This window comes from Muntiacus reevesi, chromosome 3 (genome assembly GCF_963930625.1).
Source record: "Muntiacus reevesi chromosome 3, mMunRee1.1, whole genome shotgun sequence".
NCBI lineage: Eukaryota > Metazoa > Chordata > Mammalia > Artiodactyla > Cervidae > Muntiacus > Muntiacus reevesi.
In genome coordinates this window covers 179336176-179356379 of record NC_089251.1, presented here as the reverse complement: position 1 = coordinate 179356379, position 20204 = coordinate 179336176, and the positions used below count along the sequence as shown (strand labels likewise).

At 36.9% G+C, this 20204-nt stretch overlaps 1 protein-coding gene across 4 annotated transcripts in view; it reads left to right on the top strand.

Moving 5' to 3' along the window:
* ADGRG6 (adhesion G protein-coupled receptor G6) overlaps nt 1–20204 on the top strand; it is a 154258-nt gene that overhangs the window by 68122 nt on the left and 65932 nt on the right. For 3 of the 4 annotated variants that reach the window (XM_065931247.1, XM_065931248.1, XM_065931249.1), the window contains exons 3-5: nt 1300–1641; nt 4027–4650; nt 14078–14146. In XM_065931247.1, the coding sequence (XP_065787319.1) occupies nt 1300–1641; nt 4027–4650; nt 14078–14146 (1035 nt within the window). Of the gene's footprint in view, nt 1–1299; nt 1642–4026; nt 4651–14077; nt 14147–16356; nt 16441–20204 lie in introns of all 4 variants that reach the window. The other variant, XM_065931250.1, reaches the window with a different exon arrangement.

Genomic DNA, 20204 nt, shown 5'->3' with positions numbered 1-20204 from the left:
TAGTTGGAGGCTAATTACTTTACAATATTGTAGTGGTTTTTACCATACATTGACATGAATCAGCCATGGATTTACATGTATTCCCCATCCCGATCCCCCCTCCCGCCTCCCTCCTCATCCCATCCCTCTGGGTCTTCCCAGTGCACCAGCCCTGAGCACTGGTCTCATGCATCCAACCTGGGCTGGGGATCTGTTTCACCCTTGATAGTATACTTGTTTCAATGCTGTTCTCTCAGAACATCCCACCCTTGCCTTCTCCCACAGAGTCCAAAAGTCTGTTCTGTACATCTGTGTCTTTTTCTGTTTTGCATATAGGGTTATCGTTACCATCTTTTTAAATTCCATATATATGCGTTAGTATACTGTATTGGTCTTTATCTTTCTGGCTTCCTTCACTCTGTATAATGGGCTCAGGTTTTATCCATCTCATTAGAGCTGATTCAAATGAATTCTTTTTAATGGCTGAGTAATATTCCATGGTGTGTATGTACCACAGCTTCCTTATCCATTCGTCTGCTGATGGGCATCTAGGTTGCTTCCATGTCCTGGCTATTATAAACAGTGCTGCGATGAACATTGGGGTGCACGTGTCTCTTTCAGATCTGGATTCCTCAGTGTGTATGCCCAGCAGTGGGATTGCTGGGTCATATGGCAGTTCTATTTCCAGTTTTTTAAGGAATCTCCACACTGTTCTCCATAGTAATGCTGTGTATTTGAATTTTAGAAAAAAATGCAATTTGCCAAATGATAATTTGTCAAGTTTTTTTGTACTACTAGCTAGCTTTCTCTTTAAACATTTGTTTCCTAAGTCTTTCTCTTCCAAATTGTGTAATATTGCTCTGCGTTGATGGTTCTGTAAAATCCCCTCCACCGTAGCTCAGTCTCTAGAGTAGAGATCCTTAATCCTTTAAGATCAAAGTCAGTGAACCTTTGTGAAATCCAGAGTGTTACCTCCTAAGACTTCATGTACTCCCTGAAATTGTATGCCAGGTGCAGGGGCCCTGTACATTTTACTGGAGATAGTTCCCCTGACCTTTATCAGATTCTCAGTGTTTATGACCTTCCCCCAAGTTTAAAAAAATCATTGCTCTAAAATTGTGTATTTTTCTTTTACTTTTTGTTGCTCTCTTGGTTTTTCTTTTTTTCCTTGAGACGGTTTCATTTTCCTTTTAATGTTGATGACCGTATTTTGCTATTTAAAAATGCCTGCTGCTTGATTGGCCCCTGAGTGTGGTATGCCCGGTTTATTGCACACCTCTGATCCAGCCCTTCTCTCCGTCTCTCTTGTCTGGCCAGCAGTATGGGCGTGTGCCAACTGCAGGGTGGTCCTCTCCAGCCCTTCCGGGACCTTCACTTCTCCATGCTACCCTCACGACTACCCCAACAGCCAGGCTTGCATGTGGACCCTCCGGGCCCCCACGGGCTATATCATTCAGATAACGTTTACTGACTTCGACATTGAAGAAGCTCCCAATTGCATTTATGACTCATTATCCCTCGATAATGGAGAGAGCCAGACGAAGTTTTGTGGCGCAACTGCCAAAGGCCTATCATTTAACTCAAGTGCGAATGAGATGCATGTGTCTTTCTCAAGTGACTTTAGCATCCAGAAGAAAGGTTTCAACGCCAGCTACATCAGAGGTATGTAAACCAAAGGCGGCGCCAAGCTTCTGCTTTCATTTATCATGTCCAGCAATAAACACAAGGCCCAGAGGACAGAGGTATGCTCTTTTATGTGAATATGAATGATTAGGATTAGAATTTAAGGGCAGCAGGAATCTGTTCGTATTTTCTGAGCATTCTCATTAGCAATATATAGTTACCAGATCCAAAATCTGGTTACAGTAGAGCTGAAACACTTTTCTAGTGTTTACATGCAGAACATTTAAAGGCTGTTTGAAATGTTCTATGAATATCCCACAGCTAATAATTGACTCTAATTCTAATATCTCTCCAGCAATCGTTCAAAGTATTCTTATTTATAAATCATTTTATTTTAGGCTTTTAAGATGTTGCTCTTTTAAGGAATTATGCTGGAGAACAAATATAAGAAATAAACATATACATTAACATGTAAAATGAGCTTTGTGTAACTGAAACTAATAAATAACATAGCCTGAGGAAAGCCCCTTGAAAATGTCTAACTGAAAGAAAGAAATATATTTTTATCAGACCTATTTCCTAGGTTCTGGCACAGCAGAACATTGAAATTGAACCATTCTCTCTAGAACCTTTCTGTGCTGAAGGAAAACTCAAGTTTCAAGACTATGAGATTTAGTAATAATTTTTTTTCCATCCTGAGCTACTTAAGTAGGCTTTATTTATCAAAAAAGAAACAAAAAAGAAAGGCAGCACTATGGAAATGCCTGACCCTACTTATTACGACTTGTGCTTTTGATAGACATCTTTATTTACTGTTTGTGATTGGCATTAGATATATATGTGGTTAACTGAAACATACATGCTTTAATTTTTCAAATAATGTTTTAAGGTTATAAAATATTACGGGAAATTTGAAAATTTAAAAAAAAATCAGAATTACCTACACATCTACCACCCAGCCATAACTACTAATAAAATGTTGATGGACATATTTCTCTCCGGCCTTTTTATTTTCACAGCGCATATAGAATACTGGGTTTATACTGTATCTTTTTGGGTAGGTAGTCGCTAAGTTGTGTCCGACTCTCTTGTGACACCATGGACTGTAGCCCACCAGGTTCCTCTGTTCATGGGATTTCCCAGGCAAGAATACTGGAGTGGGTTGACATTTCCTTCTCCAGGGGATCTTCACACCCAGAGATTGAGCATGCTTCCCCTGCTGTACCACCAGGGAAGTCCAAGTAGACCTGTATGCTGCTTTATATTTAAGAAGTAGACTAAACAATCATGATTCATTCAACTCCATCATGGGTTTTTGACCAGAATATTTACATTTAAAAGGATTTTTTTTTTTTTTTACTATAGAGCTATCCTTGGTGTGTATTAAAATATATTCAAACTAGTATTCATACGAAGCCAGTGTAAACAGCTACTTCTCCCTCAAGTCAGTACATAATGTCTACCAATATCTATTGTTTGAGCCCAGAATGAAATCCATTGTATTACTTAATAATTTTATGTATGTCACAGAAGGACTAAGCTAATACATTTTTAATTTTATTATGCACATAATAGTCATCTATATTAGTACTCAGTAATAGCTATATACAGCTTGGCACAGGTACTGCTCTGGCGCTTTGCAGGTATTACCTTATTCAATTCTCATTAACCACATATGTAATTGGTGCCTTTCCCTTCACTTTATAGACATTCTGCTAAGGCAGAATGACTTGGCCAAGGGAGATCCAATGTCTGTCCTTGAACCTTTGCTCCGTATTGTCTCAGAAATTAGCTCACATGCCCAGAAGTCAAGGAAATGTGTCTTAAAATGCCATTTTTGTTTGTTTGGTTTTTGTTACAAGACTCCCTCTACTCAATGGAACTGTTTTTGCCTTTGATCCTAAAATAACCTGATATGGGGAAGAGTAGTAAGATATGGGGTATCCAAAGGGAAAAGGTAGCATAGGAGTGTTTGGGTCGAATTAAAGGTGATGGTTAGTGAAAAACAGAACTATTAGCTACTATGTTTAAAAATTGTTTAAAAAGAAACATAGTTTTAAAAATCATAATGTATGAATGTTCCTGAAACCAGTAGTTTCCTTAATTTTTTTAATCTCCTTCAGTTCAGGGATTTAAAAAAAGAAAAAAAAATCACTTTGGAAGCTAGAACTGGAAGATTTAGGTGTGAGAGCCAACTGTGACTAGAGTTAAAATGGGTGGGGTTTCTTATTGGTATTGGTATTGGCACATGGTACTGGGTTGGCAATAGAGAGTGGTGGGCAGAGAACGGGGAGAAGGTGGGGCAAACGGTGGGTAAAAGCCAATTAGCAGAGAGGGTGGAGGTTGGAGGTCTCAGACATTTTGCATCTCTTTAATCCATGTCCGAAGTTAACATGCTTTATCTGTTACTGTGTTTTGTTCTAGTTGCCGTGTCCTTAAGGAATCAAAAGGTCATTTTACCCCAGTCACTTGATTCTTACCAGGTATCTGTTGCAAAAAGTGTCTCTATTCCAGAGCTCAGAGCTTTCACACTCTGCTTTGAAGCAACCAAAATGGGCAAAGAAGACAGCGAATGGATAGCTTTCTCCTACTCAGGTGCATCCTTCTCACAATTGCTCAGTTTCGGAAAGACCAAGACTGGCTACTTCCTATCATTTTTTGGCTCAAAATGCTTCCTAAACAGTGCTTTACCTGTGAAAGATAAGGAAGATATTTTCACAGAAAGCTTTGAGCAGCTCTGCATTGTTTGGAGTAGTTCTATGGGTTCCATTGGTGTAAATTTCAAAAGAAACTATGGAACAGTTTCATGCAATTCTACCATTAGCAAAGTTATTCCCGGGAATGGGAAATTGTTGCTGGGCTCCAACCAGCCTGACATTGGCTCTCTCAAAGGGGACATTTATAATTTTCGACTTTGGAATTTTACCGTGAGTTCCAAAATCCTCTCCAACCTCAGCTGCAGTGTGAAAGGGAATGTGGTGGACTGGCAAAATGACTTCTGGAATATCCCAACCCTAGCTCTGAAAGCTGAAAGCAACCTGAGCTGTGGTAAGTTTGTAGCATAGCCACTCTTTTTTTTTTTTTTTTCCTCTCATTGTTCTGTGAATATGTTTGTCAAAAAGAAATTATACAGACAGACATCTTTGTATATGATTACAAACCATACATATTCAGCGAAGGCTTTCGGTCCTACCATTTTTAAGTTTTTCCTATGCCATAAAATATCAGTTTTCCCCACGCATAAACAACAGTTACAATTATTGTGTCTTAGATAGAAATGTTAACTCCAGGACCAAAACAGAAGAAATTAATGTTACAGTTTTTAATCACAAAGATGGTATAGTGAGAAACTGATCTTTGTCATCCTGGAATGCAGTTTCCGTTACATTACTTAAACAACCATCACCTAAAAGAATGGTATGTATTTAGCCAATATCAGAACGGCCCATTTTATGGAAAATCTTGATAATCAGGAATTATCAATTTTCTTTTTTTCCCCCCACTTATTTGAAAATGAGCATTTGTTGTCTGTTTCAAATGCTCTTCTCTTTTTGGTTGCTCTTTGAGAGACTTTAAATGCGTTATTATTGTGAGTAGCCAACTGCAAAATATTTATAGAGATATAATTCCATGTTATAACAATTACATTAAGAAAGACTTCTATAAAGTACTCTCTATGTACATAAGTCAATTCTGGAAGTCCTTATTTTACTCTAGGACTGAGATATAAAAAGTAAAAGGACATTACAGTATACTAACACATATATACGGAATTTAGATAGATGGTGGCGATAACCCTATATGCAAAACAGAAAAAGAGACACAGAAGTACAGAACAGACTTTTGAACTCTGGGGGAGAACGTGAGGGTGGGATGTTTTGAAAGAACAGCATGTATATTATCTATGGTGAAACGGACCACCAGCCCAGGTGGGATGCATGAGTCAGGTGCTCGGGCCTGGTGCACTGGGAGGACCCTGAGGAGTCGGGTGGGGGGGGAGGTGGGAGGGGGGGTCGGGATGGGGAATACGTGTAACTATATGGCTGATTCATGTCAATGTATGACAAAACCCACTGAAATGTTGTAAAGTGATTGGCCTCCAACTAATAAAATAATATTAAAAAAAAAAATAAATAAAAAGTAAAAGGTCATTATCAATTTTCAGTGTCACATGACTAAATCTAAAGTGTTGATAACATGTTCTTTAGTCGCAGAGTTAACTCAATAAAGGAGGGAAAGAAGGGGCCTAATATTCAAAAGTCATCTGTAAGTGATTTTGCAGGGAATTCTATTGCAACTTGATTCCCAACACTTTCAACAAAATAGGACCCACGCTGAAGACCTGAGGCCCCTGTCCTATATCCTTGACCTGTGTTTGCCCTTCCAGCCGGGGAACTCCTGTCACCCACTTCCCCGTGTGGGCAGCCCATCTCTCAGTGTGGTCCACGGTGCCCCTGCAGATGGTGGGAGGCTGTTATGTGATGTCACTTGAGAGGTATTTCCTTGTGGGTTGTTGAAAAGAGGGTAAACCACAGCCCTGTTCCAGAAGGAGACTCTGGAACTTTGTTTAAGAGTTAACAGTGTAAACCAGCATCCTCTCAGTCTGAGACTGGCTACAGAGGACAACCTTCAGGGACTCCTGAGAAGTCTTGCACTCTGCAAGGAAATTGAGAAAATCAAGTGTGTGTGTTTTGTGTGGGGTGGTGAGCGGTGAGGAGAGGTCAGTGGTACACTTCCTACAGTCAAGGAGATTATCTTTAGGGCCCTGTTTTCATCATATCGTTGGCCATTATTTAAAAATCATAATATAGACTATTTAACATTTGCATTTCTATAGTATTTGAGAACTATGACCATCAGAAGAAAATTAGAAAAAGAATTTGGCTATGTATATTAATACTTGCTAGATACTTAGATGTTGCTTTAATATGTATTGTGCTCTAGGTACTGTTTTAAGCACTTTATACATTGTAACTTATTCCTGCAACACAGATGCCATGAGGTGAGTTTTATGATTAACCCCATTTTGCAGATGAGTAATTGAGGTACATAGAGCTTAAGTAGCTTCTCCAAGGTCATTTATCTTTTTGTTTTGTTTTGTTTTAGGTCATTTAATTAATAAGTAGCCAGGTCAGAAATTGAAGCCAAAATGTTCAGTTTTAGAACTGTGTTTCCCTAAACTGTCTTTGAGAATAAGCAGAACTAGAAGACGAGATGTCCTGCTAGAGTAGGCAAGCCAATTCTTGTCCAGATGAGGAGGACAGAGGCCCAGGAGCCATCTCTGGCTACAGAAAGCGCTGCTGGCCAGAACACTAGCTTTCTCAGGTATTAGCATGGTATTTGTTTTAAACAAAATTAATAAGGGTTCCCCCCCCCCCCCAGTGCTTAATACCTTATTATAATAAAATATGAGGAATCTAGTATACAAAATTCCTGAACTTCTCCTAAGAAATCCTCTAGGCCAGGCATTGGCAAATGAGAAGGGCCTATGGTAGGTCACTTGTTTTGTAACTAAAGTTTTGTTGGAACAGAAGTTTTTTATCACCTGTGGCTGCCTCTGTGCTCCAGCACAGAAGTAGATTGATTCTGAGAGATGACCTGGCCCACCATCCTAAAGAAAATCTGCCAACCCCTGAAACTAGACCAAAAAATCAAAGGGTCCCGTTTTCTGAAGCACACACTTTGTACAATACTGGGAAAGACCCACTAGATCTCTTGAGCCAGAGATAACAGGCCAGTCACTTAGGGCTCATTTAGCCCATAGGCACGAGTGGTGACAACATTGATTTCTTTTCATTTATTTGCATTTCCATGCAGTACTTTTAAATAATGATTGATTTTCAACTTTAAAAAATTAGATTTCACATAAAAATGAATTTTTGGATTCCCTGGTTTAAAAAAAAAAATACATACCTTAGTATGTCTGACTGCCTGACCAACACAGCTGGAGCTAAATGGTGATGGCCACCTTTGAAGGGGCTTTCCAGGTTCCCTTGGCCCTTACCACCACCCCCCTCCCATTTTCTCCCCACACCAGCCCTGTTTAGATTAGCTTCTGGCCCAGGGAGGCACTTACGTTTGGGAATCCCAATTTAGGCCACTCCCTTCACTTTAAACAGGGCAGGAAATTGAAGCTTAGATAAAATAAGTGGCTGAGGCAGTTGGGAGGCTAAAATGCACGTCTCCTGTCCATTTGCCCAGGGAATGCTCATCTATTTGGGAATTCTCATATTTTCTTTAACACGGTCTTTAAGACTCCCTTCCAAGTCTCACGATTACTGGAAGGCATCAGATCTATGCTTGTGGAGCTTAGCCATTGGTAAGTTTTCAAAGTGACTTCAAAGGAGTAGCAGAGGCTTACACAGTCAGTGTCTGAGTTCCTCTTCTTGACATTCCACAGTGACTCTCAGCACCCCCGTCCCGTACACTCAGATATCCTGGACTGTGTTTCAAGAGTAATAACGGGAGAGGGAGTTTCCTGCTGCTTAATCATAAGCTTTGGGAGTTGAAGAACCCAAGTCACTTATTAACTGACAGGAAATACCTGTAACAGAGATTATATCTGAGCTTGCTACTTAAGCAAAACTTGAATAAATGAAAAAATGTGTGCTCTATTAACATTTTAACCTTTCCTTTTTTCCGGAACACCGTGGCTTTCTCTTTATGATAATGGTAATTTCCCAAAACTAGTGATCAGTACAGTAACCAATAGGAAAATAGAATTTCATGCCTAACATTCCATTGGCTTGACAATATCTGTTAAATATGAACTTTCATTCCAGAATCAACTTGTGGCAAAAAATGAATTGATTTTTCCAAAGGTCTCTTGCTAAGTAAATTTTAATATGAAAAAAAGATGATGGAACTGAATTGACTCCTTTTAAAGCATCCTGCCTTTTGTTTCAAATATTGACTATCCTAGCAATAAAATCAACATGTTATTACTAAATTTTTAAATAACTTTAGAGTTGTATTTTTATTTTCCCATGCTGTTCTAAGCACAGTTAGGGAATATATCTAATTAAGAAATTTTCAACAGTTTTTTTTTTTTTAATTGAAATATAATTGATTTTCAGCAGGTTTTTTTTTTTTTTTTTTAATATGGTTGATCTTGTCAGTCCTTTTCAGAAAGAAATGTTTTATTTAGCAACAGTTCTTTTTCTTTTTATATCACCATTCTTTTTCTTAAGACAATTTTATTAAATAGTGCTGGGTTTATAACCTCGGTGGATAGACGGTTTCCCTAATGGACTCTTTAATTATAAGCTCAACCATTTGCCTGTGTTATGATTCAGGTTTGAAAGTGAAAAGTGAAAGTGAAAGTCGTATCCAACTCTTTGCAACTCCATGGACTATACAGTCCTTGGAATTCTCCAGGCCAGAATACTGGAGTGGGTAGCATTTCCCTCCTCCAGGGGATCTTCCCAACCCAGGGATCAAACCCAGGTCTCTGGAATTATGAGCAGATTCTTTACCAGCTAGCCACAAGGGAGCCCAAGAATACTGGAGTGGGGAGCCTATCCCTTCTCCAGTGGATCTTCCTGACATAGGAATCAAACCAGGGTTTCTTGCATTGCAGGCAGGATTCTTTACTAACTGAGCTATCAGGGAAGCCCATGATTCAGTTTTAGGTGGCTAATGTCCATCAATTTTCACAAAGAACAGACAGTGCCTTCTATACCAGTTTTATTTATTTTACTGATGACTGGACTTTCCTGAGGAGTGGTACTGTATAACTCAATGAATAGTTTAAGTTCAAACAAATTGCATTTATTTAACAAGCATTTATTAATCACTTCCATTTATTAACCACTGTGAATGTAGAGATAAGATATAATTCATAAGTATCCAATTTTGATGTTTTTCCTTTCTAGACGTTTTTGGATTTGGACTGACTTTTGTCTTCCTCTCTGCAATTTTACACTTAATTACCAAGACTTCATCAGCTCTTGGATTCCTATCCTTTCATTTTCGGTTGTTAAGAGTTCTGTCCCTCAGAGCCATAAAACTCTGATTTCACTATTGGCTCCTTCTCTTCATTCCTAACAAATTATTAAGTGTAGCATTTTTAGATGACTGAATTTTTTTTAAATAACAAAGATGAAATCACTTATTTTTACAAAGGACTTTATCTTTTGAAGATGCCCAAACTCTTTATGAGCATAAGTGGCATCCAAAAATAATCTTAAATGCATTTATGAAAAATTTGAATTCAATTTAGTAACAATTACAAAGGGGGAATTGAAAGGAATTAATATTTGTCTTACTAGTGCAACTCACATGAGAGTTTTAGCTTTGTCAACTATTGTTTGGATTGTCATTAAGTAGGGTGTGAGATGAGTGGTTAGCTAAGTCAGTTTCTTTTTACTACAAGTTGTATAAATATTGACTCCTCTCTGTAGCAAGATTTTGGAAGAACAAAATATAGAGAAGAAAGATTAACAGCTTTATAGCTTTTCATCAACTGCCCTTTTTCAGAGACTACATTTTAAAGGAAATTTGGCTTTAATTTTTGCAGCTAATATTAAGTAGATACCTTTAAATCCTTTTGTAGTATCCACAAATACCGGAGGCTATACATAGGTCATATTCTGAGAACAATTTCTTAATGATAAATATATCCAGGAGAAAGAACTGTCTCTTCTTCCTTAACAGTGTTCTAGTTTGTAAATCTATCCACCTAGAAAAATCGATTGGAAGAATGACTTTTCTATGTAGATATGCCAGAAACTGAACTGACTGCAAATGAAAAGTTTGTGCACATTTTCAATAGTTTATATATTTGTTCATGTAATTTGGTGTACTTGTAATGTAAGATTTCATTTATCAGTATTCCGGGCCTTTCTAATTAAATCTGTCACTTGTATTCGAACCATTTTCACTGAAACAGACTTCAAATGTAATTCCTGTTGGTATACTGAAGCATCATAAAATAGCCGTTTATGAAGTATTTATAAAGCATTGTCAATTTGCTAAATTAAAAGTACCCAGGAAGGAACAACTGATAATACTGAGAAACAAATGTTACAATTTTCCATGACAGGCATGTCACAGAGTGAAATTTAGACTTGCTACCATGCAGTCAAACTGGTGTAATGTTAAAGAAAATAGTTAAGTGTCTTACTCTAAATCCTAAGTCTTCTGATTTTCTTTCCTTAGTTCCACCTCTCAGCTCTTTGATACCTTGCGGTGGATGTGTAGTTAGCCCGAAAGCTTCTTTCCCACAGTGTTGTTCCCTTATCTCCCTTTGTCTTCCAGAGATACTCTATCAGTGCCAGAAGGGGCCCTAGGAGCCTGTGTCTGCCAACATTGTGTGTGTGTGATATGAGCAGCACAGGAACTCCGTCCAAGGGTCTCCTCTCTTGCATGTTATGTTGGCTGAGATTTCCTCAGTCATTTTAAGTTTTAAGAGCTTTGTAGTGTTCAAAAGTTCCTTACTAAAATGTAAATACCTAAAGGAGAAGTAAGGTCCTGCAAGAAGGGGGCATCAGTTCAGTGTGATGGGAGGAAATAATGGGCAGAAAACATTCAAGATCAAATTCTAGGCTGGCTTCAGCTTCTACCTCTCACGTACTCTTTCTCCATAGTACACTTGCTATTAAGTTTTTAATCTTTGACATGGCTCCCCGCCCACCCCATCTCTGCTTCCTTTCATAGCCAGGCTTCCTCTTTTTTGCATTCACTTCTCAAACATTGGAAATCTAGAATTCATTGTTCCCACGCTACTGAAGGGAATTTCTGTAGAGCTGTTAGTGAAATTCCAAAGTGAAGGGTCTTCTTAGTCTTTATCATTGTGGACCTTACTGTGTACTCGATGTGGCCACACCCTCCATGAAACTTTCTTAACTTGAATTCTGTAAAATCATTGACAAGAGCTACTTTTGCCTTCTCAAATCTATAGCTCTCTCTCTTTTAAAAAAAAAACTCTGATACTTAAATATAGGAAATCTGTGATTCCATCAAATCTACACCCTCGCTCACATGATCTCAAACACATCTATAGCTTCTGCGGAGTACTTCCTTGCTAGATCTCTTACAAAAACATATACACTTGCTCATGTACCAGATGGCACATGATACCTCAGTTCCTATTACTGGACTGACTTTTAGCCCACCCTGCCTGAGTTTGCTTTTCTTCCAGCATTTACTGTCTGAGACCATTATGTACCAATTTCTCAAGTTGAAAGCTAGAAAAATTTTCTTCTGTTCTTCCTATTCTTTCTCCATTCTTCAATCAGCCACTAAATAAACCCTGTCTATTCCATCTCCAAGTCTTGTATCCATCTCTTTCTGTCCATCCTCAATGGACTCGTGATATGAAGCCTGAATTATTAGTCTTATTCAGGCTTCTTGTATCTCCTCTCTTTTAGTTAGTTATGGAGCTTCAAAACTGATTGTTTTTAAATTTAAATCTAATTTTCTCACCAAGTTCCCTTTTGCTTTTTCCGTTTCCTTTAAGAAAGAGATCAAAATGTTCATAGTCATTCATAATGCATTCAGTAATTTATTCAGTAAACGTTGAGGACCCAGCTACTATGTGTGAGGGATACACCTTTGGAAGAAAGACACAAAGTCCCAGAATTAATAGTGCCTACTTTCTACAAGGCCCATTGCCTCTATATCTGATCATTCCTACCAGTTTTCTGCAAATGTCCTACTCCAGAAATACCATGCCGTTTGGGTTTGGTATGCACATGTGCATGCTTAAGTTGCTTCGTTCATGTCCAACTCTTTGTGACCCTGTGGACTGTAGCCTGCCAGGCTCCTCTGTCCATGAAATTCTCCAGGCAGGAATACTGGAGTAGGTTACCATGACCGCCTTCAGGGCATCTTCCTGACCCAGGGATTGAACCCACATCTCTTGCTTCTCCTGCATCGGCAGGTGGGTTCTCTATGCCACTGGTGCCACCTGGGGAGCCTTTTTCTGGGAATTTCTCTCTGTAATTCAGTCTGCCAGTAATAACCATCTAGTTAATCTTTGTAAAGGATTTTTTATTCACCCTTCTCACCAAACTGCTGGTCACATGCTCCTTTGGCCACTATGCATCTTTATTTCTCTGTTAAAACGGTGAAGCCACCTCCCATTCACGTCTCTCTGAGAGCAGAGACATAGCTTTACAGCATTCTTCTAGCCTCCCTGTCTCTCGTACTGTTAACAGTGAATGAATGTTTATTGAATGAACATATAAAGGTCTGTAATAAAATCTTCTTGCTAGCTAACATCACAGACCAGAAGCCCAAGGGTTGGCTCTTTCTAAAATAAAATGATTTCTTTCTTGGGCCAGTTCCTTGAGGCAATTAAGAATGAAGAAACTATGCTCCTGAGATGCTGCTAAATTGTTGGGATGCTTTCTGCTTATGCACACAGTTAATCTAATTAGACATCTTTTGTTGGCTCATGTACCTCCTCTCTCTTCATGTACCATTGCCGCAGAAAGTTTGGAAAATGTTTACATATTAGAATATAGTTACTAGAATAGAAATATTCTTTAAAAATTCAATATAGGTGTGTATGTATATATATGTGCATTTTCTTGTTCAATCGCTCAGTCATGTCCGACTCTTTGCAACCCTATGGACTGCAGCACGCCAGACTTCCCTGTCCTTCACTATCTCCCAGAGTTTGCTCAAACTCATGCCCTTTGAGTCCGTGATGCCATCCAACCATCTCATCCTCTTTCACCCCCTTCTCTTCCTGCCCTCAGTCTTTCCCAGAATGAGGGTCTTTTCCAATGAGTTGGCTCTTTGCATTAGGTGGCCAAAGATTTATGTGTATGTATATGTTTGTATTTACTCTTCTGTCCTTAATCATGGTAAAATAGGCTTTGTGATAAGTTTAGCCCATCTTCCTCACCCTCAACCTGTTGATAAAAGCCTGTTTATAGCCAGGGAGAGATTTAGTGCAACAGAGAAAATCCACTATTTCTACTAGAAAATCAGCTCAAATTTTGTTTCCTGCTGAGGATGAGTCAGCAAAACTTGAAATAAAAAGGCACAGAGACCAACTTGAAGTCATGGAAACTTATTTCTGGAATTACAGCTAGTATGTGCTAGGACCTGTGAACCAAAAATATGTATTTTATGAGCATTAATAATATCCATGTTCACTTTTGAAACTTATCTTTCATGTTCTTATTATTTCATTTGTATGAATTTCCATCAAAGCTTTATAATTTATTTTGAGAAAAGGTCCTAAACTCTTTATGCACAGTTTAAGGGTTAGTAGCACTTCTTTTCCTTTTGTGTGTGGATAGGGTCAGTAGATTGAGTTAAAGATTTTGAGAGAAATTTCAGTAGCTTGATTTTACATTTGTGGAAATTAAGACACAGAGACTTTCTTGATGTTAAAATATTACCGGTGGACTCTCCCAGGGCTCATCCTTTTACACCAACCAAATGATTCATGATTTTTTTTGTCTGGATAATATCACTAAATCATAAGTCATATTTGTTCAATCTTTCTGTGTTGATCAAGGTTCCTACCTGATTCCACTCCCAGCAGCAGAACTAGCCAGCTGTGCAGATTTGGGGACCCTCTGCCAAGGTAGGGAGTCAACATCGTCCTCTGGAGTGTCTGTTTCCTACTTGCTGTTTTGGAAAATGTAGTTGTCATTGTTTTGAATTTTATCTTCGTTTTCACTTGAGAAGCCAGAAACCAGCAAACCAGAAGAATTTCTGGATGTGTTTTAGTTGTGTGGGTGCACAGTGTAGAGAAAGAATGCATTCACACACTGGATGACCACATTTCCATAAAGCACTGAGTTTTTAAAATGTGAATAATTATATGCTATTAGGAAGGGTTGACTTCATTTTTCCCCTCTATGTCGTCTCAAAAATATTGTCCAGTATAAATATAGCCATATAATATTTTGAAAAAGTATTCATGTCTAAAAAACAAGAGGAAAAATTAAGTTGAATAGTCAATTAAGTTTAAGATAAGACCATGAGGCAATTTATGATGTGCAATGTAACTTAAATATTAAGATAAAAAGTTATCTTATTACTAATATAAGTGTAATTTTATTAATTATTATGGTGCATAATGACTATACTATGATCAGTATTATAATTATATATTATGTATTGAATAGTTGCATGCTGAATAATCCATAGTTGCATAAGTTTTAAAATATTTTGCTTTAATTTTGTCATTGCTTCTCCCATGACCCATTTCCATCCATTTATTCTATTATATACTTCTTTTTGAAGTAGCATTTCTATATGCCACATTAAGAATCATGACCATGCCTTTTGTAAAGTTGGATCTTTTTTTAAGAAGGTCATAGGATTAAAGTGACGGGTTAGAAGTGAGACTAAGTGAATAGAAACCTAAGCTCTCTTTTATAGTTTCACTGTGGAAGTAGGGTAGGCAGGGAGAAGGGAAGCAACTCATTATTATTTTTCTTTTCTGAGACATTATTTCTTGATATTATTGCCGATGAATACCTTAAGATAATAAAGTCATTAAGTAGTTTCTTTTGATGAACTCAGTGTGGTTTTAAAACAGTTAAATGAAATTTTAAAAAGCCTTAATTTTGCTTAGTTCAAGCGTGAAGGTTTTTTTTTAATTTTTTATTTTATTTTTTTCTTTTAATCTGAGACTTAGATGTATTTTGCATTACATAAATATAACTGTTCACAATTTAAAAATATAAAAGATTTCAAAAAGAATCCTCATTCTTAAGTGTTGTATATTATTTTGAAATTAAAAAATTATTTTAATTAAGAATAGACATTTTGAATAAGGAATTCAATATTTTCTAAAGATCCTTTGGAAGGTAATTCTTTTTATAATTACTGAAATGTCTTAAATTTAGGTAATTTTTTTCTAATTAAAAGATCCCAACCCAGGGATCAAACTCAGGTCTCCTTTGTTGCAGGCAGATGGATTCTTTACCGTCTGAATTACCAGGGAAGTCCATTTAAAAGAAATATGTAACAAATAGTTATTGTAAGTAGAAATGTACATCTTATACAAATATACTCCTAAGATAAACTAAAGGAAAATTATGTGTATAGTTATTTTGCTACTTACATTGTTCCTCCAGAATCCTTTAGAAAGATATTACCAAAGCATTACATAGGGTTTAATCTTTGAGTTTTAGTAGAATCAGAAACATAGCTTTGACATACTGCTTTGAAAAATCCCTCCTGTAAGGCTTGCCCTTATGAAATCAATTTTGTCCATCAGTGTTTAGTAAAGTTATTGGGATGTTTAGATGATTGATGTCATCCACACATTTCATTCTCTTTTTTTTCCTCACATTTATCTTCTCTAGGAGAAGTATATTTTCTTCTGAAATTTTATTTTGCTACTCTCAGTATATTAGAAAGACTGACTTAGTTTAGATAATTTTCAAGCTGACAGGTGGTGTTCAGACTTCCCTCTCTAGCCTTTCTTTTTATAGACTTAGGAGACTGAATTCTAGGAAGGTTTATTCATTTGCTGTGTGATCATCAGCCTCTTGAGCGCAACCTTAGGTCTAGAATCTGAATGTTCCTTCTCCATTCTCTTTGTGCCAGTTTCAGACTCTTGTATAAGATGGCACCAAAGACCATGGGAACAGATTCTTAATGTGCTATAGAAGGCATTGCTTCATTTTATACATTATAACCTTGAAACTTGTGTTTAGTGGCAAGAAATGGTTTCTGTTCCTCCTCTATATATTTTCATGCATCAATTATAGATTGCTTATCCATATTAACTTCCATGTGCTTTTTGCAAAATTACATCTTTCTCATCTTTATTGCCAGCTACTGTAAACCCTCCTAGTACTACATCACCCACTGTCACCACTAACATGCCTGTTACTAACAGAACCGATAAACAAAGGAATGGTAAGAAATCGTTACCTTTTATATTTGTGGTCTGTCTGACTTGATGAACACCTGTATTCCAAAGGTGGAAATATCTAATGTTCCAACAAAGTGTCTGTTGTTAGAATCAACTGGTACATTTGTACATTTGCAAGACTAATAAAATAAATATCATTTGATTGCCTTGAGTTCCCCAAATAACCAATGGAATGAGTACACATCTAGTATCACATCTATGAATTTTAGCTAAAATTTCTTTCAAAGGAAGCTTTCAGAGAAAGACTAGTTAAAAGGAATGAGTTTGCATTATACTAGAGACCCGAGAAGAAAAATATTTATAGCATTCTGTCAGATTATTCTCTAAAGAAACCTGTTTTAAAGAATTTTGTAATCTCAAAAAACTACATACTTTTAGTAATTTAATTTCTCACTGAGGCCAACTTTATGTTCAAACATTTGTGACCTTTAGATCAATTATGTACAGTAATACTTTGCTCTTTGTTTTTATTTGTTGAGGAATAATGGCTCCCTCCAGTATTCTTGCCTGGAGAATCCCATGGACAGAGGCTCTTAGTGGGCTATAGTCCATGGATTCCGCAAACAGTCGGACGCAGCTGAGCAACTAACACACAGGCACAGCATACTTAGAATGTGATTGGATATTAACTAAATTATGACTGACGAAACTTCAACTGCCAATACCTCCTGCTTTTTCCTTGTACAAATACATTTCTGTTTATATTATTTATAATTTGCAAAGTTACAGTAAGATAAGAAATGAACCGGGGAAATGTCAGGTTGATTATTTAATCTGCGACCTATATTGACTACATCCATAGCTTTTTGGTAATTCAGAGTAAGTGGATTCAGTTTCTTCTGAAAAAGAGAAATTCCAATCAGGTGAGCATACCATTGCCTCAAACAGTAATATTCTCAACTATGAGGTATTAGAAACAAAGGAATTTTCTCAACCTCAATCATTTAACTTGCAAGGCCAAGACATCTGTGATGTATCACCAGGAACCAAAACCCAGAGAAGAGAAACCGGCATAGTTCGTTTTTTCTTTTGGCTTTGGGGGTTACATCAACTTCCTCTGTAAGGACATTTAAATTGAAAGTATGGAATATTTTACATGAAACATAGATATAAATTTCATTAGGGTTATAAAGACATTGATTCAGGGAAGTGTTTATGGTTATTCTGGTAGTTACGCCAAGGAGATTTATGATGGAGCAAAAATTCCAGCAACCCCCAAGAAAGCAAAAGCAGCTGAAATTTCCAGTGCATATTTCACATGGACTCTAGCCAGTAGATGGGAATATTATAATTCTAACTAAGTATTTCACTCTTTGTATGAACATACAAAGAGCCTCTGTGGCATTCTCCCTCCAGGACTGGCACATCCTCTACTGCCCAAGAACGTTTACATGATGCTTCAGAGTCCTCGCCTTGGTGGAGTGGAGCTGTATTCACTCAATCATGTCATTTCTGACATTCTTGAAGAGAGCCTTGTTCAGTGCATCTCTGTCTGCGTCATAACCTTCATGGGCGTTTCAACAAAAAAAGCAAATGTTAGAATCAGTTCAGATGGTTTGATTTGGCCACTTTAAAGAAAGAAAACTCGAATTCAAATCATTCTTGATAAAAATGTAATCCGAGCACTTAAAAATATTTGAAAGTCCTCATGTTGTAGAAATAGTCTCAAATTGTGTTCTCAAGTTTCTGCAGCATCTCAATTTTACCACATCCTTGAACTGTCTCTACCATTTATAATAGGTTTTTCCCCCCGAAATTGACTCACTTTTTTACTTAAACATTTATATTTATAGGGGAAAATATCACAGTTGTAAACTGAAACTAGTGCTGCTTGTCTTAAAATAGAAGTGTAAAGTGAAAGTAAATATAATGAAAACAATGCTACTGAATTCTCTCTATATCCAGTTGCCTTCTCACATCTCAGCACTTGAAGCCTTCATTATTTTTTTTTAAAAAGGGAGAGTTACAAGACCCACTGTAATTAATTTTTTTGTCTTTGGTGTAGTTAAATTTGAAATAATTGAAAAGAGAATTACTTGTTTACCTTGTGAATAAATGGGATTTAATGTTCTATTCTAGACTATCTGAGATCATTCACATGCTATCAGCAATGTCAGATATACTTTTCTTGGGAAATTGATGTGGTAAACATTCTCAGGCCTCAGATCTGATATATTAGAGAATGCTGTTTTGTTCACTGTTAAGAAAGATACACAGCTATCAGATCTGTTATCTACCTTATCCAGTCTTATAAACTCTGCACTATCAAAGAAATCTACTATCACAGAAATTTAATTCATCAGTCATGATATGCTAGTGTGGGGAGGGATGAGGGATTTAAATTGTTTGGCAATCAGATGTATTTTTAGAGTATATCAAGAGACTTTGTTTTCATGGCTTTTGTGAAATGTCCATATTCCCTTGCATAAAGTTATTTCTGTTATTTTTGAATAGGATTTTAATCTGATAGTTCAGATTATATACTAAAAAAATTTTATCTTTTAAGCTACTTTTCACAAACATGTTTCAGTATATGAGGAACAATTTAGGTGTTCCCACAAATAACTTTTGTGCCTTTTCCACTGCATTCCCAAGAAAAGCTCTTGGACTTATTGTTATTTCCATTCCAAATCATTTGTTCTATGCTTGAAGCATCACTGTACTGCTGCTGAATATTAAACTTTTGTGAGGTTGGCACAAGCAATCAAAGTAAGGAACTGACTTTGTTAGTACTTATTATTCTTCTAAAAACCTACAAGTGCAAACTGTACCACCGCTTCTAGTTTCTCACATACATTTCACTACTCGAAACAATTTACTATCAGGGTATTCATGTGGACCCAACGATCAATCTAGCTTTATATGCCACATAACTTAAATTGTATGTGTGGTGAGCAGTACTCCAGTCATAAGATAAATGCCACTGTCTGCTATAATTGCCTCTGCACCAGTCAAAGGAGTAATCTTCAATGTAGAATAACATTTAATTTCTACTTTAAAATCTATCTTTTCAAATGTATATTTTAAAACCTACCTTTTCAAACCTACTTCATTCCCTTGAATGGAGAATAGTCTCATTTCCAAATGTTCCAAGAAATTCTGAGAAGAGTGTTAAGAAAATTAAAAAAGGAAAAGATCTACAGGCAGGCATATGTTTTGATACCAGATCTGTTATGGCAAGTAATGGTCTCTGCTTTGAAGTTTTGTGGGGCTGGAAGAGTCATCTAATTGGAAAGAAGTGTCATGCATTCTTTAGACTGGGATGTCATTATTAGGACAATACATACAACTTTTGAAGTCTCTGGAACAGATGAAGATTTGTGAATAGCTTTCTTATTGAGAAACCTTAGGATTTGTTATATGTGTAGGAGAAGGTGACTTGATTACCAGGAGGACCAGGAAAAGTCTGCATCGGTGTGTCTCAATTGTACATTTTCTGCAGTGGCAATGTTTAAGCCAGTATTTTGCTGCAGTCCAAAACCTTTCTCACCAGACCTTCAGTGGATATTTTATCTCTCTTTGGCAATTCATTCTTGGGCATTTCTTTGGATTACTTGTTGACTGCATTATCCAAAAATTTTAAATAAGTATAACAAGTAGACAGCATTGAATAATTTTTGCTGAATATATAAATATCTCATTCTGAGGCTTCTGAGGCAAGACTATATAAAAAAAGATTCATAGAATGGGTGAATCTCCAATGCTTAGGGGTCGGTTGTTTGGTATAGTTATATATTTTATTGCCATA